At 44.8% G+C, this 24,924-nt stretch overlaps 2 protein-coding genes, 1 long non-coding RNA gene and 1 pseudogene across 4 annotated transcripts in view; 2 read left to right on the top strand and 2 right to left on the bottom strand.

The window, feature by feature from the left end:
• The window catches only part of GRIA3 (glutamate ionotropic receptor AMPA type subunit 3), a 210,227-nt gene that overhangs the window by 171,573 nt on the left and 13,730 nt on the right, over positions 1–24,924 (top strand). The window lies entirely within an intron of this gene.
• LOC307208275 (mothers against decapentaplegic homolog 3 pseudogene) lies at positions 15,666–19,961 on the bottom strand (annotated as a pseudogene). The gene is made up of 2 exons (XR_013843930.1): positions 17,627–19,961; positions 15,666–17,584 (listed from the first exon to the last, which is right to left on the bottom strand). The product of XR_013843930.1 is annotated as a mothers against decapentaplegic homolog 3 pseudogene (transcript).
• LOC307208309 lies at positions 20,168–20,692 on the top strand. The gene is made up of 3 exons (XR_013835064.1): positions 20,168–20,318; positions 20,415–20,459; positions 20,655–20,692. It is a non-coding gene; the product is annotated as an uncharacterized lncRNA (long non-coding RNA).
• On the bottom strand, positions 20,796–23,648 carry LOC307207782 (mothers against decapentaplegic homolog 3-like; the record flags this gene model as incomplete). Its single annotated transcript, XM_079961844.1, has 4 exons — positions 21,848–23,648; positions 21,675–21,724; positions 20,846–21,191; positions 20,796–20,813 (listed from the first exon to the last, which is right to left on the bottom strand). The coding sequence occupies exons 1-4, from the start codon at positions 22,403–22,405 to the stop codon at positions 20,796–20,798; spliced, it is 972 nt and encodes a 323-aa protein (XP_079817970.1). The 5' UTR covers positions 22,406–23,648.

Genomic DNA, 24,924 nt, shown 5'->3' with positions numbered 1-24,924 from the left:
AACCTTTAGAAGACACCTGAAGGCAGCCCTGTACAGTGGTACCTCGGGATGAGAACGGGATCCGTTCCAGAGCCCCGTTCGCATCCCGAACAGAATGTAAGATGCAATAGCGTGTCTGCGTGTGCGCGGGCTGCGTTTCGCTGCTTCCACACATGCACGTGATGTCATTTTGACCGTCTGCACATGCATGCGTGGCGAAACCTGGAAGTAATGCGCTCCGTTACTTCCAGGTCGCCGTGGAGTGCATCCCGAAAGCGCTCAATCTGAAGCGTATTTATCCCAAGGTATGACTGTATAGGAAAGTAGGGCATCCCTATTCTCATTGGAGATGTGTTGAATGCTATAGATTTGCCTAAAAGGTGCATAGACGTTTTCCCCACCAGCAGGTATTGTAATGATGCTATGCAGTTAGGCATTGGGGTGTGCATTGTTTGAGGGTGCATAAACCCATGGCTTGTTCCTGCAATACAATGCATGTTTCAGTTTCACAGCCCTTTGTCAAATCTAATAACCCAGCTAGGAAAGGGATATTTCATTAAATTAATCCCATTAATTGAAAAGTAATACCCTGAAGAATTCCATTAAATTCTCTGGGCTGCTGTTCCTCTCCCCCCCTCCATGCAATCTACTCTTTAAAAAAAAAGAGCCAACAATAATTTGTAATTACTTTCTGTAGTTAACCAACCCACTTGCAGGAAGATTATTGATGGGGAAACGTGCAGGCAGTTAATACAGCTCCCCCCTGAATTTCTTCATAAATGATGCTTCTATCAGCAGAGCAAGTGCAATAATCATTTACTTTAATCATATTGGATAGCAGCAAAAGCTGTATATGATTAAAACAAAGGAAGTTTTATGCCATTTTCTTCACTTCTCTAGTCATTACCACCGGGAATAAAAGCTAGGGTTGGGGAAATATCCAAGTATACATTTGAGCTCAAAGGCTTATTCCGTAGCCCAGCCTTTACTATAGTGTAACCGATGTTTCTGAAATACTTAAATCCCCTCTTGTTCATACTGTCGTATTAGGTAAGGTGTCCAGAAGGAGTAGAATTTGAAGCAGATCATAACCTTCTTTTGAGAGTCTAGGTAAAAAGATATCTTACTGCCTCTGAATAATATGATGTGGCTGGTTGGTTGGTTTTACATTTATATCCTCTCATTCCTCCAAGGAGCACAGAGTGGGGGAGGGGCATACACAGTTCTCCCCTTCCCTCATTTTATCCTTACAGAACAAACATGTGAGGTAAGTTAGACTGACATGTGAGGTAAGTTAGATTGAGGTAAGTTACCTCACAAATGTGAGGTAAGTTATAATAATGATGATGATGATGATAATGATAATAATAATAATAATAATAATAATAATAATAATAATAATAATAATTTATTTATACCCCACCCTCCCCGGCCAAGACTGGGCTCAGGACGGCTAACACTGAATAGAAATACAGTAAAAACATTTTTTAAAAACAACAACAAGAACAAAAACCAGTTGATTAAAATGTAAGTTAGAATACAGTTTAAAATGCAGCTTAAAATGCAGCCTCGTTTTAGTGGTAGCCTATAGATCAAAGCCATAAGGGGAGAAAACGTCAAATATTCATGAGCCAATTATCCATGCTGGTCCTGCATGGGTCAAGAAAAAGAGCCAAGGGAAAATTTATATACAAATCCCATATAAGGGGTTCCATTAAAAAAAGAGGGGGAGTTAGACTGAGTGGGGGTTTGAACTCTGGTCTCCTAGGGCCTAGTCTGTTGCTCTAACCACTAGACTATATTGGCTCTCAGTGGATAGTATTCACGATGACCATATAGTGTCTCCATAATCAAAGGCACTATGCCTCTGAATACCAGTCACTGAGGAACAATGGTGGGAGCAAGCTATTGCTTTCTTTTCCAGCTTGTGGGCATCCTAGATGCATCCAACTGGTCAATCTCAGAGCCAGGGTGCTGCATTGGACAGGATCTTGACCTAGCAGGACTGCTTTTTCCTAATAAGTCAGATTCTGTTCATTCATGCCAAGCAGAGGAGAATGCTGGCCCTACCTGTCATCTGGTTTGGTCACTGTGAGAACAGGATGATGGTCTGATCAAGCTTCAGGTCTTTTCTTATGCTTAAAAAAACCAAATATAGACTTCAGTTATAACATGGAGATGCAGCTGAAAGTCCAGGATCCAAATCCAGCCACCAAAACATTCCATTTGGCTTCCAGCAAAGCTCTGCATGACTCGAAGGCACTCACACAATGTGAAAGCTTTGTACCTCACCCTTGCTTGCAAAGATAAAATAAGCATTGGCTTATCAAACCTGGGATGTGGGTGGCACTGTGGGTTAAACCACAGAGCCTAGGACTTGCCAATCAGAAGGTCGGCGGTTCGAATCCCCGTGACGGGGTGAGCTCCCATTGCTCGGTCCCAGCTCCTGCCAACCTGGCAGTTCGAAAGCACGTCAAAGTGGAAGTAGATAAATAGGTACTGCTCTGGCGGGAAGGTAAACGGTGTTTCCGTGCAATGCTCTAGTTTGCCAGAAGCGGCTTAGATATGCTGGCCACATGACCCGGAAGCTGTACACCAGCTCCCTCACCCAGTAAAGCGAGCTGAGTGCCGCAACCCCAGTGTTGGCCACGACTGGACCTAATGGTCAGGGGTCCCTTTACCTTTACCTGTCAAATCTAAGAATGTGACGTAACCAACATACAAAACAAGGGTCCATATAGCAAGCAAAACTGTATCCACAGCAAAAACATCCACAGCAAGGAAAACAAAATCTAGACACTATGCCTGGACAGAAAAGAAAGTGTTCGTCTCTGTGTCCTAAACACACACATCACCACCACCCCATAATGTTAGGGGAAATGTTCCACAATCAGGGCATTATTTTGGAAAAGTCCATCCATGGTTGCCATCCGTTCTTTCTATGTCAGGTTTGGGGAACTTGTTGTTAGGGATTTGGGTGAGATTCAATTCAGTCAGTTCAGTTCACAGTACAAAGTGAACCCATCTAATTCATATTTTCCAATGCAATGTGCAAACCAAAACACAGCCCTTCTTTGAAATTTGCACTTCTCTTAGTTTTGTAGTGTGGTTGTCCAGCCAAGTAATACAATACAGCTCACATCTTTTGCAGGGGTCACATTCCAGGAATGGCAATTATAAGCAAAAGTACAAGCCACCCCCTTGAAACTGTCCCCTCATGAAAAGCCTTACCCAGAGCCAGAGAACCAGACAGGTCTTACCTACTCCCTCCAAGCAATGTATAGGGTTTTGAAGTTCTCAGACTTGTTTAGCAGGCTCTGAGTATGTGCAAGGCTCTCAATATATTGCAGGGCTGTCCAAGTTCCTATGAGATCTCTCCCATCCAGAATCCATGCAAGAGCTTCCCAGAGCCTCGTAAACTAGTTTCAGAGCTTAAAAGTTATTTCCATGCCAGGAAGACCCTGTGCAAAAAGAGCTTTTTAGCTCTCCACCTTCCATGCATCTAATTTGTGTGATTTCAGCCAGCCAGCTTTCAAACACATAAAATTAAAATTGCACATGTTAAGCAAGCAGGAGCTGAGAGTTACCTGTATGTACAAAAATTCATATACAGTAGTGGGGCAAATTTTGGATTAAAGTGCACGTACTTGTGAAAATGCATGTACTTGGCGTGCTTTGGTCCATGGGGTCATGAAGAGTCAGACACAACTAAACGACAACAACAATAACTTGTGAAAATGACATATAAAAATACATTATATTAGGGGAAATTGCATTGCAAAAATGTGTTAGGCAAAGTTGCATACAAACATTAGGTAAAGGTAAAGGGACTCCCTGACCATTAGGTCCAGTCGTGACCGACTCTGGGGTTGCGGCGCTCATCTCGCTTTATTGGCCGAGGGAGCCGGCGTACAGCTTCCGGGTCATGTGGCCAGCATGACTAAGCCGCTTCTGGCGAACCAGAGCAGCACACGGAAACGCCATTTACCTCCCTCGGTCCCTGCTCCTGCCAGCTTAGCAGTTCGAAAGCACATCAAAGTGCAAGTAGATAAATAGGTACCACTCCGGCAGGAAGGTAAACGGTGTTTCCGTGCGCTGCTCTGGTTTGCCAGAAGTAGCTTAGTCATGCTGGCCACATGACCCGGAAGCTGTACGCTGGCTCCCTTGGTCAATAAAGCGAGATGAGCGCCACAACCCCAGAGTCGGCCACGACTGGACCTAATGGTCAGGGGTCCCTTTACCTTTAACTATCTGTGCCTCTCTAGATGTTGCTGGACTCTAACTCCCATCAGACCCAACCAGCAGGGTCAATGGGCAGGGGTGATATGAGTGGTAGTACTGCAACAACTGGAGCGTCACAACTTCCCTCCCTCCTCCTTATAGGTCCTTACCCTCCCTGAATGTGCCATGCCCTTTTCTAGAGCCATTTAAGCTTCTGAGACCATCACCACTTCTTGTGGCAATAAATTAAGTGAATTAATTATGCAGGAACTTCTGTTAAGCAGGGGAAGTAAACAAACAAACAAAACAGTAGAAATGCCCAAGTGTTTGGGTGCTTCGGAGGAGCTCTTTGAATTTGACCATCTGTGCTGGCCAAATGCTCTCAGCATTAAGCTGGTGCTTGTTTACCCTTTATATAAAATGGAAATGGAAATAAGAACCTATATTTCCCTGTTCTGAACCAGCAAATTGCTCCCTTGTTTGTTTGTTTGTTTGTTTGTTTGCTTGCTTGCTTGCTTGCTTGCTTGCTTGCTTGCTTGCTTGCTTGCTTGCTTGCTTGCATTATTGTGTGTTTGTTTTTGAGCACAGAAGCTCTAAACCTCCATCATCCAGGCCAAGTCACCTGGGAATATAATATGGGTCAAGCCAGTTGTTGGTGCCAGATGTATACACATTTTCATCAAAGAATTAACGGTGCCCTTTAAAACTGCTTAAAGGCTGGCATGTTGTTGCTTTTTGATATAAAAAGAAACAGAAATAGGCCTCCCCCAATTTTCTTATTTTCTTTTTTCTTTGTTTTGTCCCTCTTGGGCAAATGTTTTGGAGACATCTTTTGGCACTGCCCATAGCTTCTGCTCAAAGTAGCTTCTTTTTCTAAAGTGACAGTTTATAAACATTTAATATTGCAGACAGTAATGTCTTTGTGTACAACACTTTAAAAGCATTTATTCCCTACTGTAAATAAGACAGTTCAGCCGCAATTGTTCAAGCAATATTCCCCCCCCCCATCTCCAAAATTGCACATCCTTCAAGGAAATGCTCCAGAGTTGGCTTCAGGATTTTACAAGACACAGGGCAAGCAGATCAAGAATTCTCTTGCTCTCCTTTCAACCTTCCCAGGTGACTAGTCCTTTTGAAGTAGTGGGTTCCTGACTGGTCTTGGCAGCCCAGCAAATGTTGAATGGTACTACCATCCTCTGGAGTTGCCCATTAACATCCTCAGTGTCTAAGCTATATAGGGGAGGGCTGTAGCTCAGTGATAGAATCCATGCTTTGCATGCAGAATGTCCTGGGTTCAATCCCTAGTGTCTCCATGTCAGGCTGGTAGGAATTTTTTTCTGAAACCCAGGAGAGCCACCATTACCCATATTTAAAACCCCTCCTCTAAAGCATAGAAACAAATGATCTCATGATAACAACTATTGAATTGCATAAATACATGAAACATCCCAGCATACACAAACACCTTCCTGCATTCATGCCAGAGCCCTTGCTGGATAACTACCATGATATTCTGTTAAATCAGCAGGTCCTGTTTCCACATAATGGGCTTAAAATAGGGGCAAATGCATGCTTAATGACAGGTCTGTTTTTCTGACTTTTCCTCATGGGAGGCCCCCTACCTTCTCTGCTCCAAGGCTTCCTCCGCCTTTACATCTCTGGTTTGGCACTTCGTAATTTTGCACCTACCTACACTAATCTTTCATACCAAGTTCTTATTATGAACTTAAATAAGTATTTATTAACCCACACATTTCCTCCCACTCTGTGCTTCTCATGGTTGTGATGTATTGATAATAATAAAGTGACAGTCTGGTTAAATTTGACGCTCAGGGAATCTAATGTGGAAGGATCTCAGAGATTCTACTGAACACCTCTGTGAAACAGCAGAATGTGCACATGTCGGCAGCCTGCATGCAGTTGGCTCCAGTCAGTGTGAAAAGGTTGCTGGGCCTTAGGCCAAGCCAGACTCCTGTCCTTCCTTTGGAGGTAAATAATTTAATGCAATGATGGGGAACTGGATTTGGTCACCAGACCAGTCCTTCTCTTCCCCACCCCCTGCTGGCTAAGTTTGGCAGGGCTGCCCAACTCTCAGTCACCTGACAATCCCAATGACATCAGATGACCATTTTCACCCACGTGGCATGGAATTAAGCTGTGTGGGTGCAAATCCCAATGATTAGCTACATTTGGGAGCTTGCAAACCCCATTTTGGCCCCATGATGTCTACTGCTGACCACACCTGCTATGTTATCAGGTGTAAGGCATGTGGACATTTGTCCAAAATGACTTTCTGGGCAAAATGGGGATTGGTGGACCATAAAGCACATGGACCAGATATTTGTAGAGCAGGAGGTCCTAGGTTCAGTTCTTGCTGTCTCTAGTAAAAAGATCAGGTAGTAGATATTTATAGTCTCAGGCAACATGGAAGGCTTAAAAAGAGGATTAGATAAATTCATGAAGAATAAGACCTATCAGGCAACATTTGACCTCCAGTCTGCAGGGACCTCACCTGTTCTCCAGGAATTCTCAAATATTATAGACAAAGGCCCTGAGATTAAAGCTGCAGGCTCTCTTAGTAACCTTAGGTGCTGCTCATCAGGCGCTGTAGATCTGAATTCATTTAAAGTAACTAGGTGTTCTCTTACCACCTCTTTTCCTATCTTGGGTTTCTGCTCCCTCCTTCCTTTGTTTATTCTATTATCACTAAGTTGGACACAGCTTTCCTTTTGGGTCAGAGGCAGAATGGGTGTTGAGCAGTTCCGCCTTCTTTCTGTCACCCAACAATATTTCTCTGTCTTCTCCTTGCAGAGGACCCACTACTTGCTTGTTCTTCCTCTTGCTTAAAACATCACAAAAGAACCCTTTTAAAATTATTTTTACCCTTCTTGCAAGTGTGAGCTGATTCTGTGCTTTTGCTCACATGACCTTCTCCCTGCAACTGTTGGCTCTTCATGTATACTCTTCCTTCATTTGTGTATAACACTGAGTAACAATTTTTTACTTTTTGAATGTTGTCTAGATTTCTACAACTGATTTAGGGTATTTTTGCACTGCTGAATCAGGAAATGGCATCCATTTCTCTCCATCAGGTCAGGTTTACTGTAAACTGAATGGTGGGCATTGATAAAGGTAAGTACACGTAAATTGCATGTTGCTTCACCATTTTTCAAACTTCAGGGCTTGAACTTCCGTTTCTTGCAACTCCAGGAATGCTCAGCGGCAGGGAGGTCTCTCTTCAGAGTCCAACAGTAGTCAGCCATCATGACTGCATCCCAGTGACCCTGATACCTGGTCTCCATCTCTTTCATGTCCTGATGGAATCTCTCCCCCTGCTCATCACTCATTGAACCCAGGTTCTCAGGAAACCGGTCCATATGTGAAAACAGGTAGTGTATCTTGACGCTCATGTTGCAGCCCAGGTTTCTGAAAGCAGTCAGCATGTTGTTGACAAGTTCTGCGTAGTTTCTGGCCTTATTGTTGCCCAGAAAGTTCTTCACTACCAGAACAAATGCCTTCCACGCTTCCAGTTCCACTTCGTTCATTGAGTTTCCGAACTCTGGATTTCTGATGAGCTGACGGATCTGAGGACCGTCAAAGATGCCAGCTTTCAACTTCTCCATGGTCAATCCTGGAAAAGCCTGGCACAAGTAAGTGAAGCAGTCATCATCCTTGTCCAGAGCCTTGGTGAAATGCTTGATTAAGCTGAGCTTGATGTGCAGCGGTGGGAAGAGTATTCTGTCTCTGTCCACCAGAGGGTCGTTGATGACGTTCCTTTTTCTGCAAGGCACCAATTCCTCCCGCACAGGCCAGTCCTTCTTCGTGTAATGCTGAGCACGGTCCCTACTATCCCACATGCACAGAAAACATGGGTACTTGGTGAAGCCAGACTGTTGTCCCAAGAAAAAGTTCACCATCTTCAGGTCAACACAAATAAACCACTTACGCTGATCATAACCAATTTTCTCCAGCACATACTTTACCGCTTCATAGTTCTCCTTCAGTGTACTCGAGTGAGCCCAGGGGTATAGAGGCAAACTGGTTGCCGTTGTGTAGCAGAACACATTTCAATGATCGCTTGCTGCTATCAATGAACAGTCTCCAATCTTTGGGTTCATACTGTGGCACTCCAAGCTTGAGCAGAAGCTGTGCAATATCTGCACAGTACACCAAGTCCTTCTCTTCTGAGAAAAAACAGAGGTACTCTTGATGCCTGTTGTGGAAGAAGCTGGTGCGAGCACTGTCAGAGAGGAGGTTTTTTCCTTCAATCTGGATGCCAACAGAGTCCTTTGACAAGCTGAGGTTGTGAACTAGATCATTCAACTCCTTTTGGGAAATGGATGTGGAGCATCATCTTCAAGAACCACTTCTTCTTCTTCATGTCCTTCAACACTGGACGCATCACTAATGTCAGGAAGTTCTCCGAAGATAGGCACTGGAATTTCATCACAATGAACTAGAGGACGACGTGCTGATTGAAGATCAGGATACTTGAGGCTTCTCCGGTTCTTTCTGTTGATCCCGGCCGCACCAATTTATGGAAGATTTCGAGGTTTTATGACTTCAAACTGATCCCTTTTTGACATAAACACCCAGAACTATCGGACCTGAATACTTCTTGTCATTAAAATAATCATTTCCAATCAAAACAATTATTCGACATGGCATTTTACCCCCACCAACTGCTTCTAAGATGCTCCACACAAGCGTACATGTGAACAAAAATGTAAAAAAATGACATGTGGCCATAACTCAAAAACTTGACCTGATTGAGCAAAACCAATGTGATTTTTGGATTCAGCGCATCAGATTCATCCTAAATCATCTGAAAAAACACAGACAACAAATTTGTTGTTGACCAGTGATAATCTTTCCCTTTTCTTCCCTTTCTTATACATGTCATTCTTAGATCTTAGCTCATTTGTAAGCTCCTTATGCAGCCACACCAGTCTCTTTAAATGCTTCCCACTTCTCTCTCCTGTTGCAATTGTCTGCATTTGTGCCTTCAATTTTCCACCTTTAAGAAACTATCATCTATCTTGGACTCACTTCTTTTGAGTATTTCTGACCATGGGATCTCAACCCAGTAGTTCCTTTGGCTTATTGAAATCGGCCTTCTTAAAGTCCAGAATGCATGTCTAGCTACACTCAGCTTCCCACCTTTCCCTTGTCTCTGTATCATGAAACCCAAAAGGACATGAATACTTCCTCCCAAGGTTCCCTTCGTCAATCAGTTCTTCCCTGTTGGTGAGGACCAGGCCCAAGATAGATGATGTTAGTGCATGAGCACCAACACTTAGGGGTTCCTTTTTTCTGTCTCAGCAAAGCTCCTCAGAAAGTCTTCCTGCATCTTCACAGCAGCAGCATTCCAGCCCTCTCTTGGTGAATGTCTGTGACAGGAATAACCACATCACCCATCCAGTTCTTCTCTAAAGTTGCATAATACTACCGGTCTAAATATAAAATAAGAAACAGAACTATATACTCTGCTCCCTTCAGCCATTCAGCCAGAGAGACAGGCTCACAGACTTTCACATATTCTGGCGGCCACACTGACCAACACTGACTGCCTCACACTTAACTACATTTCTCCAGAATGCCCTAAGACACCTGTTGCTGGGGAGAATTCTTGTTGCTAAGCAGATGTTTTAAGGGTGCCTCAGGGATGCGCTTCAAGGCTCGTTTCAAGTTTATTTTGGCAATGCACCAACAGATGATCCCCTTGTTGCTTCTTCCACCTTTTGGGAAATTGCCAGTGAGGCAATTCAGGAATTTTCTGGAGCTTACATTATTGACAGAGTGAGTTAGAATTCCTGCAGATATAGGGTAGCTGAAGTCCTCCATGGCTATTAGATCTCTCCCTTTGGAATGCTTGGTAACCTGCTCTAGGAAGGCATCATCCAAATCTTCAGTCTGGCTTGGAAGTCTATAGTAGACACTCACAGTAGGGTCATTTCCCCCACCTGTGTGGTTTTTTTTTTATCCATTTACCCCTTGGCCCGCTCCAGCTGGCTCTTCCTGTGTCCCTATGTATATTGAACTGATGCTTCCTCAAGAATGAATTCCAATATACAGTTTGTATATTGACAATCTCAAGCAAATTGTGTAAATATCCTAAAACTCAAGAGATGCAAAGTGAATGTTGAAGCTCAGCTAAATCATTATTGTGGTGAATGCCCCCAGAGTGTGTGTGTTTTGAGGGGTGGGGATATATCTATTACTGGACATTCCCAAAATTCATCTGGGATTGTCAGTATTCACAGGTGAGTACCAATGCTCCTTGTACATGGCTATCGAGGCTTTAGTAGAAGATTGCATTCTCTCTTGATTCACAGTCTTAACCAAAGGCCCTAGAGAAGTCAGTGATATCTGTGAACTCTTGAATCACAGATTACCTTACTCCTGTGGATGAAAAGTTAACATGTAAACATTCTCTTAGAATAGTGAAGAAATACGGTAAGTAGCATTGCATGCCAAATGCCATATTTCACTTCTCTAGATACCAGGGTTCTGATTTTCAGCTTTGTTCCATTCTGTTCACCGTGGTTTGGCATTCATGTTAGGATAATTATCCCTGCTACAAAAGGTGTTTGATTTGCATTACTTTTTAATTTGAAATAAGAATGTGCTTAGAAGCTTCAGTCCTTAGCAAACTTATATTAATAAGTCCCATTAAACTCAGTGGGGCTCACTTCTGAGTAGACATGCCTGGGATGGCATGCCATGTATCTTATTGTTTAATGATACAGTGAGATGAAGCACATTTTATTTTCCTTTATGAGAATATTTTTCAGAGGAAGGATTTTTGCTTAGTTTGTTTGGGGACTGAATGCAGGCAACAATTTCACCAAGTGGGAGTTTGCTACAGTGAGACCAAACTGTGCTTCAGTTGCCTGCAGTGGTTGGCCTCTGCAGCTGCTAGGGAAAGATCACAGCTCACCACTAGAGTATCTGTTTTGCATATAAAGTGGTACCTCCAGTTAAGAACTTAATTCGTTCTGGAGGTCCGTTCTTAACCTGAAACTGTTCTTAACCTGAAGCAACACTTTAGCTAATGGGGCCTCCCGCTACCGCCACACGATTTCTGTTCTCATCCTGAAGCAAAGTTCTTAACCCGAGGTACTATTTCTGGGTTAGCGGAGTCTGTAACCTGAAGCACCTGTAACCTGAGGTACCACTGTAGAAGCTCCCACGGTCAGTCCTCAACACCTGCAGATAAGGCTGGGAGATACCTCTATGTGAAACCCTAGAAAGCTACTGCCAATCAGGGTAGACAATGCAGTGCAGACAATGGTTTGAATCAGTATAAGGCCACTTCCTGTGTTCCTAAAAACAATGCAACTAGCTGATTTTTCCAACCCAGTATTGAAAAAATAAATACTGTATCAGAGAGAAGTGTATGGCACTCTGATAGATCATCTGCTATTATTGATGCAGGTTGCATAGGCACAATGCTTGGTGGACTGATTGTGGTTTAGACAGTGCTACAGAATTGTGTATGTGCATAAGAGAGACCTGTGTGCACTCCCATATGTGCCTTTGTCATTTCTGCTGTAGCCCCAGTGGCATCTAAACAGACTAGTGAAAACCTACCTTGACATCTCAGAATTTCCAGCAGACATGGGGGAAAGAAAGAGAAGTCCATGCAAGTTATTAATGTAATTTGCCAACATACCTTAACAGACCTTGAACTATTTGGCAGTATTCTGACAATATCTGAGTACTAGGTCTTGTAAAAAGAAAAAGAAAAAGCAAGATTCAAGCACTTTCCCAGATAATTATTTGCTCAGATAAAACAAGCACACTTCTTTTTTAACAAATGACTTGATGTCGATCATTTGCCCAATTATCTCTCTCCAAGAGCCAAACAGAGGCAGACAATAAAGGGCTGGGAAATAAAAGACATGTGATGGAAGACACAGAACAATTTCGCTAGCAAATCAAGTCCAAGTGACGGTTCAAGCACAAAGATCAGACCTGAACAGGTGATTTTCCTCCAACTTTGAAGAAGGGATGCAAGATGGAGTTACCCCTTATTTTTTACTTTCTTCTTCTTTATGAGATTATCATATGTGACATTTTTAAAGCATACCTGTAAACATTAGTGAAACGTTAGTCAATAAATAAAGGTAATGCATTGGTGGAACAAGCATGTATTGAGAAATAGGTGCATTAATCCAATAGATTGGTGAATGCATTAAGCAGGTGAATCAGCAAGGTAAAGTAAGTGCTGTTGAATTCAGGTCCTGCTTTTGGGCTTCCTATAGGCATCTGGTTGCCACTGTAAGAGCAGAATGCTGGACAAAATGGGATGATCTTATGTGAAATCATGAGAGACCTGGGATTGGTTGCAGTTCCCTGGCAGAAATTAATTCATCAAAACTACATGCAATTTAAAAATGGAAAGGGGTGGAGTACAGTTGCAGCATTCACAAGATATTCACATGTCAAAATTCTGAAGATCAACATGAAAACTTCTGTGTGTGCCAGGACAGATGTCAAGGACCATTGGGCCTACCAAGGGCCAGCGGTGATCACCAGAGCAGCCTGGGCCCTGTTGCTGCTGCTCTTGCCATTTCCACCTGCTCTGAGGAAGAGGATCAGCCAGCGACTGGAGTGAGCCAAAGTAACAGCAGCTTCCATTGACTCCTTACTCCTCTAACTTTTATCTCTCATCAGTGGTAGAGATTGGACAAAATACCAAGTGACAATTGCAAGAAGAAGGACCCATTGAGAGCATTTTGCAACCTGGAACCAACATTATGGTGCCTTCTGGTTCACTCTTCCTGTAGTTGTTCTCCCCCTCCCCCTCCTGGAAAACTTGCTGCTGAAAATTTAAGGAACTGCATACCGAAGAGGAAACCAAGGGTGTCCAACTGTTGTGTCTGGAAGTACTTGGTCTCAATCTAAGCCATATTCCCAACTGGCTTCATACACATCCTGGAACACAGAGCTGAATATTGATAGGGCTACAAGGAGAAAAGGGAACACCTAGCTTAATAGGCAAACAACCACCATTTTAATTCACTGATCCCTGAAGACAAGTTCAGTGAAGCTCATGCGCTCAACCTATTTGCATTTCTATCATGAGATTGGTCTGGTTTTGTTACAAGAATCTCCCATGTATTTCATGAAGATCTTGGACCACTGCTCATCTATCCCAGAATGGATTGAGCTTCTGTGTAGGAGAAGATGTCAAGTGTGAAGAAGTCCTTGGACAACCCAAGGCTCAGAAACTCATGGGGAAGGCTTCAAGAGATTGATTAGGATGTTTATCACAGTGTAAGTAAACTAAATCCCATAAGTGTTTTCACTTTACTTTACTTAGACCTTACTCCCTGGATCTCAGAGCAGCTTTCATGTGGCTTCCCAAGACAGCATACAAATCCAAAGCTGCTTCAGCTGTAGAACTTTATTAAGTATCTCCAGACCATCTCGAAGCAAACCATTCAAGAGGGGAAAGTTAGAGACAGATTGTGGAACTCACTGGAGAAAAGTGCTTTCCCCCCCCCCTTCAGAAAGTGTATTTAAAAGTATGGGACAGCTGATGATAATTTTTTCCAAGAAATCTGATGAATTTAGGAAGCAGTCATAACCGCCCACGTAGCCCAGAGGGTCTTTTACAGAGAGTGGCAGCCAGAGTGGAAGGTGAAGGACAGACTTATTGATGCTCTGACCTGGAGCTGGCACAGCCATAGGTCCAAAGCCAAGACATGATGGCAGCAGCACTGGCTTGGGATCCAATGGATCCCAGACTAGCTCAACCCCAACTTACCCTTGGAGCATCCTCTTTTCAGGCTTTCTACTGCCTGCTGCCTGGTGAATCTCTGACAACACATCTGCGGGCAGAAGGGGTATCTCTGCACCTTTTGAACAATGCTGACATCACTCCACAGGTGACAGGAGGATGTCAGAGGTCAGCGTTGCTGCTAGATGGATAACACCGCTGCCCAAACACCCAGCCCAGAGCAAAAGAAATTTGGATTTCTCTGCCAGTATTGATATCTCCACCACCATTGAAAAACTCATTTGATGTGCTGTTAATCACTGAGTACAACCCATAGTTAAGCACTTCTCAGTTCAGTCCCTTTGATTTCATTCTCCAATTAAGACAACTAAGTTCTAAATATTTGCCTGGATCATGTCCAGTAGCATGAAGATGCCTGGCAGCAGGGTTAATTTCCTAATCAGACAACTTGTGCATTGTTGCATTAGCACCTATGATATTGTTACTGTAGAATTTAATATGTGTGGGCTACATTTATAAAAGATATAATATCTAAAGAAGCACCTGTCAAGCCAGATGCTGCCACTGGACACAGATAGTAATGTTTTCACAGAGGTGAATGCAAAGATCTGCAAAATAACTTCTGACTTCATCAAACTGTACACACACATTGCTGTTTTCCTTATTATGTATTTTAATTGAGCAGAATGCACCATCTCATGTAGGGGGCGGGGGGTAAATTCCACTGAAAAAGGCGGAAAAACTGCATTAAATTCCATCAAGGGAACAGCAGGGATCAAAGGCTAAATGTGCACACTTGAAAGCAACTAAATAAGAAGTGTTTTCAATTGCTCAGAAGGAAACTAATTACAGAAACAAAATAATATATTAATGGAAAATGGAAGAGAATGCTGTGATGTGATGCTGTGATGCTACAGTTCCTAACTCATCAATGAGATTAACACTTCAGCTAATTTTCATAGGTTATGAAAGAGGCAACTGCAAATTGCTCCCAACTCCTGATAGGAAAAAAAAGTGTGCTTTTAGATTGGGATTACAACTCAGCTGACTGTCAGAGGAGTGTTATTTAAGAGACTGAATACTGATGAATGTCTGCACTTAACTTGCATCTCTGAAAAACAGGCTTCAGGAAAAGGACATGAATATGCTACTCTTGGCCAACATCTGCATGGATTGGGCCTACTGTCAGTATGAATTGCAGCATAAAGAAATATCTGTTCTATAAATCCACAAAGCCGGCTTGTGCCATCTAACATCAGCCTACACATTTTCAGCAAGGAGTGGAGATACATGTTCAGATAATCTCTCCAGAAGGAAGCGAAGCCTGATCCATAGGGATGAATGAGGCACCACCATCCTCAGCCTGCCCTCAGCCAGCTGCCACCTGCTGACTTCCTTACTTAAAACCTGCCCAGGAGCTGGCAGTGACTGCCATCCTCATTCTCTTCAATCTCAGTGTTGTCTTTGCAGATCTCAGCAGGGAGGAGGATGGGAACAGAAGCAGCAGTAACTGGTTCTGCGTAATACTGGCTGTAGCCTTCCTGCCTTTTGCCCTACCAGTCCCAAAGCACACCAGTTTCCATTGTCAAAATGTATGTGAATTGCTGCTGCTTTCAAACCAACATACTTAAACAGCAGTAGTGGACAACATGTGGGGCGGCAGTGATTGCTTGACCTCCAGTTGGTGTAACCCTGCTGAAAGGGAGGAAGGCCTGAGGTTGGTGCAGATTGGCTCTGCCAGCACATTTGCAAGCTGCCAACTTCACCGCCATCTCACCCCTTCCCTCTCTACATAATAATAATAATAATAATAATAATAATAATAATAATAAATTTATTATTTATACCCCACCCATCTGGCTGAGTTTCCCCAGCCACTCTGGGCAGCTCCCAATCAAGTGTTAAAAACAGTACAGCATTAAATATTAAAAACTTCCCTGAACAGGGCTGCCTTCAGATGTCTTTTAAAGAGAAGATAGCTGCTTATTTCCTTCACGTCTGAAGGGAGGGTGTTCCACAGGGCGGGCGCCACTACTGAGAAGGCCCTCTGTCTGGTTCCCTGTAACCTCGCAATGAGGGAACCACCAGAAGGCCCTCGGTGCTGGATCTCAGTGTCCGGACTGAACGATGGGGGTAGAGATGCTCCTTCAGGTATACAGGACCGAGGCCATTTAGGGCTTTAAAGGTCAGCACCAACAGTTTGAATTGTGCTCGGAAACATACTGGGAGCCAATGCAGATCTCTCAGGACCGGTGTTGTCCCGGTGGCCACTCCCGGTCACCAATCTAGCTGCCGCATTCTGAATTAATTGCAGTTTCTGGGTCACCTTCAAAGGTAGCCCCATGTAGAACGCATTGCAGTTGTCCAAGCGGGAGATAACTAGAACATGCACCACTCTGGCGAGACAGTCTGCAGGCAGGTAGGGTCTCAGCCTGTGTACCAGATGGAGCGGGTGTACCAGATGCGCACCTGGTCCTTCAGGGGCACAGTTACCCCATTCAGGATCAAGGAATCCCCCACAACCGCCCGCCCCCTGTCCCTCCAAAACAGTACTTCTGTCTTATCAGGATTCAACCTCAGTCTGTTACATCATGGTAAGCAGCAGTGACACAGCCAACCAGAAGCGAGGTGAGCACAGCCACCCAACCATGCCATCTTCTGCAATTCAACAGTGATGCTTGACAGTCCACTGAGGACCTCTCTCTTTTTGTTGCTTTTCTGGGACTGCAAAATAAAGGAGGGCTTTACAGGGCAGGGCTGGCTGAATGCATTTGGCTTGGTGGAACATATATTCTGCAAAGGAATATCTTAAAACATTCGTTTAGCTTCAGCAGGCATCAACATCCTGAGAGATGAATGGGAGAATCATTGCTTTAATTTTCATACACTTCTGTAGATTTGAAACTGCACTTCATCAGAGATGAAAATGTTTGCCCATTGTACAAGAGTCCTCAATGCCTTAATGAGAGAAAGAATATCTAAATGCACTGTTTGGAAACATGTTATTCAGGAGCACTTAACACCAAGGATACAGCCTCTCCCCAATTAAATCTCACTGCTGTGGCAAATGGAATTGCACAGATGTGTCACTATGTACAGTTTGTACTTCATGTGTCTGTCTTGGCACTTTAGATATTTTAAATGTATTTTAATAAGTCTGTCTGTTCCACAAAACTCCAGGGAGAAGCACCTTCCATACAAACTTCCTTTTAATTTCCTAACTCAAGCTGGGACCCCAGCTGGCCATTGTTTCTCTAGCCCAGATTTGGTGAGTAATTTATTTCTTAGTCTGAAAAGTAAGGCAAGAGTTGACCCAACAATGTTTTTATTTGTTTTTGATCTTGACCCACCCCAGCACTTTGCCTTAGAACTCTGTTTACCTAGCTCAGTTTTGTCCACTCTGATTGGCAATGACTCTCCTTCCTTGTAAGTTTTTAAGCAGAGATTTGGATGGCTATGGATGCGTTAGCTGAAATTCCTGCCTTGCAGGGGGTTGGACTAGATGACCCTCGGTGTCCCTTCCAACCCTACAAATCTATGTTTCTATTACTCTTTTTAGGATCTCAAATGAAGGTTTTCCCCATCATCTGCTATCTGATCCTTTTAGCTATAGATGCCAAAGATTGAGCCTGAGACCTTTTGTTTATTGAACTTCTTGTTTTATTGAACTTTTTGAACTTTTTGTTTATTGAACTTTTTGTTTAACTTTCAAAGCTAACAGAAGGAAAAATAAGGGGGGGAGAAAAAAAACATCATGCAGGATCAGTGCAGACATGGAACATAAATCTTAGCAATATTTTGCTGTACTTAACAAGTACTTGCACATATTTGAAAAAGAAAATCCTACAGTAATTAGCAATATGCTGAACTCAAGAGGTGGCTCAAGCAAAGATGCTAATCTTAATTTGCTTGCTTTCTTACGTCTGCACCACATGAACAGAAATATAAGAGTAAAATATAATGAATATATCAAAAATTAATAGAGCTCTAATAAGAGTGAGGGGAAAATCAAATAGCATGAGTCTGTTAAATCTTGTTGATTGTAATTTCATGTAACCCATACTTTAGCATAGACTGTATATTCATAGACAAAATGAAATCAGACAGCATTGCAAAAAGCCTGTCATTTTTACTACACAGCCTTAAAAAAATTCTGCAGTCATTAGCAATACTTTTGAACTCAAAAATAACCAAACAAAAATATTAATTTACTTTCTTTCTTATGTGTGCACCATTTTCTTTCTTATGTGTGCACCATTGATTAGAAATAATAAGAATAAGAAAAAATATTATTAAATCAAATAGCATAAGTGCTAAATTTTGTCAACTGTATTTTCATGTAACCTTACTTAAGCATAGGCTTGAAGAACCTTATTCATAAATAATATGAAATCAAACAAAAAGTCTAGCTTATTACAAAAAGCCTACCTTTTTTACTAGAACCCCTAGAGACTTGCAGTTTATGGGGATTTTTTTTTTCTTGCCAGACGCTTGAGGACCAATGGTCCAAACTGACTAACTCAATATTTTTCAAAACGTAACGTACATTATTGCTGCCATCGAAAGGCAAGGGGTGAGTTCCTTGTTTTTAAGGTATTTAAGGCACCAGATGCAGAGATGAGAAAAGAGTTTTATCTGCTGTTAGAGAAATCTCCTTAAACACCTTGTCCCATTATTCTGCAACATTAAGGGATTCCCACTACATTTGTTCTGGGTATCCCCTGTTTGGCAGCCCATCCAGCGAGCTTCTCAGATGCATAAGTGAAAGCTGGTATCATCACAGCAGATGCAAAGGACATCTGCCTGTGGCCAAGTGCTTAGTACTGAGCTAGACATATTAAATATATTTACATTTCAAATAGATTTTTTTATATATCTACTGTTTAAAATCTATTACTTCTATTTCAGTCCAGAAAAAAAACAACCAAAAAAGCAAGATAGAAATGAGCCTAATGATACTGATTATAACTTAGGTTTCTCTCTGCCAGGAGTGAAACGAATTCCATTTCCTTGTCTTGGCTTCTGCTTCTAACTTTTTTAATACTTGCTGGAACATCAGGTGGTTGGAGAACCAAGCTGCTTCAAGACCTTGTCCAACCACTGCAAGGGGCCATTCAGATGGATCTCAATCCAGCAGGGAACACTCGCGAGTGTCTGCCGCTTGTGTTCAAGTCCCCAGGGCTTGACGAAGCTCATTCGGATGATGCACATCTTCATCAGCTGGTAGACCGCTTCAAAGCCCCGGGTTGCAGCCTTGGACAAACTTTCACTAAATACATCCTTACGGAAAATTTTCAAGTTGCATTCTTTTGGAATCTTGATAACAGTGTTCGGAAGCACTCCATAGCGCTGGTTACACATGAGAGACTGGACAAAAACGGGAGTCTTGCTAAGGCACTCCAGAGACACGTCCCCGTCTTCATAGCAGAGTCTCACTCCTTCCCTGATGTACATTCTGGCTTGCTCCACCTCAGAATCGCGGTGGATATTGGTCTGCTGGCCTAAGCAGAAACGTTCAGAATTGATAGGGTCGGTGTAGCCATCTACAATCACGGAGCGCTGGTAAGCATGGAAGCTCTCCCCAACCCGTTGGCCAAGCTCGTAGTAGGTGATGGAACACCAAAAGGCTGGTTCAGAGTACGGGACGGGCTTGATGTTCACATTACTGGGTCCAGGGATCACCGGAGCTTCAGGTGTTTCCTGCTGGGTACTACTACTGGTGCTGGCGGCTGTACTCTCAGGACGACAAGGAAGCACAGTGGATGGTGTTTCTACAAAGGTGCTGCTTTTACGGACAGAGGTGCTGCTTTTAGAGGTGCTCTTTTTAGGGACAGAGGTTCTCATTTTAGGGGCAGAGGTTCTCTGTTTGGGGTCAGAGGTGCTGCTTCCAGGGTCAGAGGTGCTACTTCCAGGGACAGAGGTGCTGCTTCCAAGGACAGAGGTGCTGCTACTTCCAGGGACAGAGGTGCTGCTACTTCCAGGGACAGAGGTGCTGCTTCTTCCAGAGACAGAGGTGCTGCTTCCAGCAGGGACAAAGATGCTGCTTCTTCCAGGGACAGAGGTGCTGGTTCCAGGGACAGGAACAAAGGTGCTGGTTCCAGGGACAGAGGTGCTGCTTCCAGGGTCAGAGGTGCTGCTTCTTCCAGAGACAGAGGTGCTGCTTCCAGCAGGGACAAAGATGCTGCTTCTTCCAGGGACAGAGGTGCTGGTTCCAGGGACAGGAACAAAGGTGCTGGTTCCAGGGACAGAGGTGCTGCTTCCAGGGTCAGAGGTGCTGCTTCTTCCAGAGACAGAGGTGCTGCTTCCAGCAGGGACAAAGATGCTGCTTCTTCCAGGGACAGAGGTGCTGCTTCCAGGGACAGGAACAAAGGTGCTGGTTCCAGGGACAGGGACAAAGGTGCTGCTTCCAGGGTAAAAGGTGCTGCTTCCAGGGACAGGGACAAAGGTGCTGCTTCCAGGGTAAAAGGTGCTGCTTCCAGGGACAGAGGTGCTGCTTCCAGCAGGGACAAAGGTGCTGCTTCTTCCAGGGACAGAGGTGCTGCTTCCAGGGACAGGGACAAAGGTGCTGCTTCCAGGGATAGGGACAAAGGTGCTGCTTCCAGGGACAGGGACAAAGGTGCTGCTTCCAGGGTAAAAGGTGCTGCTTCCATGGACAGAGGTGCTTCTTCCAGGGACAGAGGTGCTGCTTCCAGGGATAGGGACAAAGGTGCTGCTTCCAGGGACAGGGACAAAGGTGCTGCTTCCAGGGTAAAAGGTGCTGCTTCCAAGGACATGGGTGCTGCTTCCAGGGACAGAGGTGCTGCTTCCAGGAACAGAGGTGCTTCTTCCAGGGAAAAAGGTGCTGCTTTCAGGGAAAAAGGTGCTGCTTCCAGGGACATGGGTGCTGCTTCCAGGGACAGAGGTGCTGGTTCCAGGGACAGGGACAGAGGTGCTGCTTTCAGGGACATTGGTGCTGCTTCCAAGGACAGACATGCTGCTTCCAGGGACATGGGTGCTTCTTCCAGGGACAGAGGTGCTGCTTTCAGGGACAAAGGTGCTGCTTCCAGGGACATGGGTGCTGCTTTCAGGGGGAAAGGGGCTGCTTTCAAGGAAAAAGGTGTTGCTTTCAGGGGAAAAGGTGCTGAAATCAGGGAAAATGAGGCTGATATCAGGGAAAAAGTTGCTGCTTTCAGGGCCAGAGGTGCTGCTTCCAGGTCCAGAGGTGCTGCTTTCAGGGCCAGAGGTGCTGCTTCCAGGGCCAGAGGTGCTGCTTCCAAGGCCAGAGGTGCTGCTTTCAGGGACAAACGTGCTGCTTTCAGGGACAGAGGTGCTGCTTCCAAAGAAAAAGGTGCTTAATTCAGGGAAAATGAGGCTGATATCAGGGAAAAAGCTGCTGCTTTCAGGGCCAGAGGTGATGCTTTCAGGGCCAGAGGTGCTGCTTTCAGGGCCAGATGTTATGCTTTCAGGGCCAGAGGTGATGCTTTCAGGGCCAGAGGTGCTGCTTTCAGGGACAAACGTGCTGCTTTCAGGGACAGAGGTGCTGCTTCCAGGAAAAAAGGTGCTGAATTCAGGGAAAATGAGGCTGATATCAGGGAAAAAGTTGCTGCTTTCAGGGACAGAGGTGTTGCTTTCAGGGACAGAGGTGTTGCTTTCAGGGACAGAGGTGTTGCTCCCAGGGCCAGAGGTGCTGCTTCCAGGGCCAGAGGTGCTGCTTCCAGGGCCAGAGGTGCTGCTTTCAGGGACAGAGGTGCTGCTTCCAGGGACAGAGGTGCTGCTTCCAGGGACAGAGGTGCTGCTTTCAGGGACAAAGGTGCTGATTCCAGGGATAGAGGTGCTGCTTCCAGGGCCAGAGGGGCTGCTTCCAGGGCCAGAGGTGCTGCTTCCAGGGCCAGAGGTGCTGCTTCCAGGGCCAGAGGTGCTGCTTCCAGGGACAAAGCTTGCCTGGAGGTTAGAGTTTCCTGGAGCATGGTAGCTGTGATCCTCCAATGGAGGATATGAAGCTGGAGCTTCTGGCTCTATTGGCGGGCGCACTGGAGCACTGGAGCTCTGGAGCAATGTGAATACTGGCTCACCCTCGCACTCTGGTTTTTCCACTTTCTCAAAGTGATACGGATTCACACAGACTTTAGATTTTAGTTTTTTATAGGCATTTGCACACGTCTCCATGCTACGCAAATCATGGTGGCTTTGCACCTCTGGCCATCGCCACAGCCGGCAGTAGAGAGTGTGCGGGAAGTTATTTCCGCAGGACGCATACATCTGTTCAAACAGAGGTCTGGTGATGGTGATGCACTTGGTGCCAGGATTCTGAGTGCTGATAGCCTTCTCCAGCTCCCCCAGCTGCTTACTGGCGTGGGTCTTCCTCACCAAGGTCTTGACAGCATTCTCGTACACCTTGCTTTCCTGCTCGTTGAAAGTAAACGTCTTCCAGGCCAGCAGGCGTTTGACGGTGGCGGCAGCGAAGAACGGGGGGGACATGGCTGCGTCGGACCCACAAGCAAATGGGGAGACTTGTCAAGCGGCAGCGGGAAAACGAGAGGAAGCAGGAGGGGTGACTTGCCTGTTTCTCTTATTCCAGAGGCACCCGGATAGCAGCGAAGACCAGTCACGGCTAGGAGATGGGACAGTGCTGAGAGGGGCGCGGGCGCTGCAGCTGCAGCTACAACACCTGTCTCGCGCCTCAAACTTTCTCCCGACTTCTCTCACTCCTCTGTGAAGGCGCCTCCTCGGCAGAGGCAAAAGCTGCTACTAAAACCTCTGCCGGACCCTCCCCCGAATTCCCCCTCATGACCTGGTATCCTATCAGCATCCTTTGGAGACAGAAAATTTGCAGAAGTTCTCGGGGCAGAGCCAATCAGAGTTACCAACAATTAGTTGCGTTTGGGAATGAAGTTTCTCATCCAGTTTGGGTTGGCTGCAAGAACTCAGTAAATTTAAATTTAAAGCTGCCCTGCAAAGGATCCTGGGAAGTGTAGTTCCTTAAATATTCTTCCCAAAGAATCCTGTGAGAGTAAATTACAGTTCTCAATATTCTTTTTGGGGGTTGCTTTGAATGTATGGTGTGTACACAATGTTAAGTTCTGCTTGTGGCAGATGAGTTGGATTTAATAGACCTAAGCTAAGCCTGTCCAATAACTTCCGTGGGTATACTCTTGAGTATGACTAACTTTGGATGCAACACCTAGTGGTTAACACTTTCCACACCCACCAGTTCTCCCCTACAAACGCTCCCTTGAATGTTTTGAAATTGTTTTCCCCTCAGATGTACACAGAAATGGATCTCAGAGTGATAGAAATCTGTCAGGCTGAATGCCCTTGTATGAGCAAATGGACAAATGTGGTAAGATTCAAGAACCCCCCCCCCTTCTCCTGCTGATACTCTCTCCGGTAAACACTTACAGCCTCTGCATTCACACTGACTGGCAGACATGTTGAAAACGCAAGTTTGCTGGTATAATGTTTAGAATTTGTCCAAAGATCCTGTGGTGCCATTTCCCCATCCTTTGCATGTACAGACAGCACGTTGGAGCATTGTGGAGAATAATAGGTCTGTTTGCACCTCTCATACCCCTGTCCAATAGAATTGTCCATCCTCAGCCTAATGACAGCGTTGGTGGTGGAGTGTGTGTGTTCATCAGGACCATGGAGTGAGAATAATTCAGTCCTCACAGCCACCACCATCCAGTCATAGAATCATAGAAGGGACCCAAAGGGTCATCTAGTCCAGTGTTTCCCAACCTTTGGTCTCTAGCTGTTTTCGGACTACATTCCCCACCATCCCTGACCACTGGTATTGCTAGCTAGGGATGATGGGAGTTGTAGTCCAAAAGCAGCTGGAGACCCAAGGTTGGGAAACATTGATCTAGTCCAACCCCTGCAATACAGGACTCTCAACTAAAGCATCCATGACAGGTGGCCATCCAACCTCTGCTTAAAAACCTCCAAGGAAGGAGAGTCCACCACCTCCCAAGGGAGACCATTCCACTACAGAACAGCTCTTACTGTCAGAAAGTTTTTTTTTTAATGTTTAGTTGGGATCTCCTTTCTTGTAACTTGAAGCCATTGGTTTGAGTCCTACCCTCCAGTCCTACCCTCTGTGCGCTGCTCTGGTCCACCAGTATGGGGTGGATGCAGGGAAGTGCAGCATCTGGGCATTAGTGGCAATGACATTCATCAAACCATCAGAATCACTGACACTCCTTGCTTTGACAAGTGAATGAGGATTTCAAGTTTGTTTGTGAGAACATATTAGCAAAGCGGATGTCAGAGAATGATGAAAAGAACTAAACAGAGGCTAGGCACTTCTTTTCTTTGATGGGGTTCCTCCTTCAGTCCAGCAGTTTAAATTGTAACACTCATTGGCAATATGAAATGCAATTCTAAATAAAAGCTAAAGGTTGTATTTCAGCTGGCTGAATATATTTAGTTAAAGCTCAATGTGTTTTATGGGTTGAACCAATGCTGTAAGGGTTGGGTGCTATGTTAAAATTTTGGACTTGCATTTATGGGAAGAGGGGTGGGATATAGGGGCTGTTGTGATGAACCCCTACCTCAAAATTAACCACTACTACATCACTGGTGGGACGCGGGTGGTGCTGTAGGTTAAACCACAGAGCCTAGGACTTGCCGATCAGAAGGTTGGTGGTTCGAATCCCTGTGATGGGGTGAGCTCCCGTTGCTTGGTCCCTGCTCCTGCTAACCTAGCAGTTCGAAAGCACATCAAAGTGCAAGTAGATAAATAGGTACCGCTCCGGCGGGAAGGTAAATGCCATTTCCGTGCGCTGCTCTGGTTCGCCAGAAGCGGCTTAGTCATGCTGGCCACATGACCCGGAAGCTGTACGCCGGCTCCCTCGGCCAATAAAGTGAGATGAGCGCCGCAACCTCAGAGTCAGTCACGACTGGACCTAATGGTCAGGGGTCCCTTTACCTTTATCATATCTCTTCTCGGTCTCCTCTTTTCCAGGCTAAACGTACCCAGCTCCTTCAAGCACTCCTAG

This window comes from Podarcis cretensis (genome assembly GCF_951804945.1).
Source record: "Podarcis cretensis genome assembly, chromosome: Z".
Taxonomy (NCBI): Eukaryota; Metazoa; Chordata; class Lepidosauria; order Squamata; family Lacertidae; genus Podarcis; species Podarcis cretensis.
Note: the sequence above shows the minus strand (reverse complement) of the source record. Positions and strands in the feature narration are given on the sequence as shown.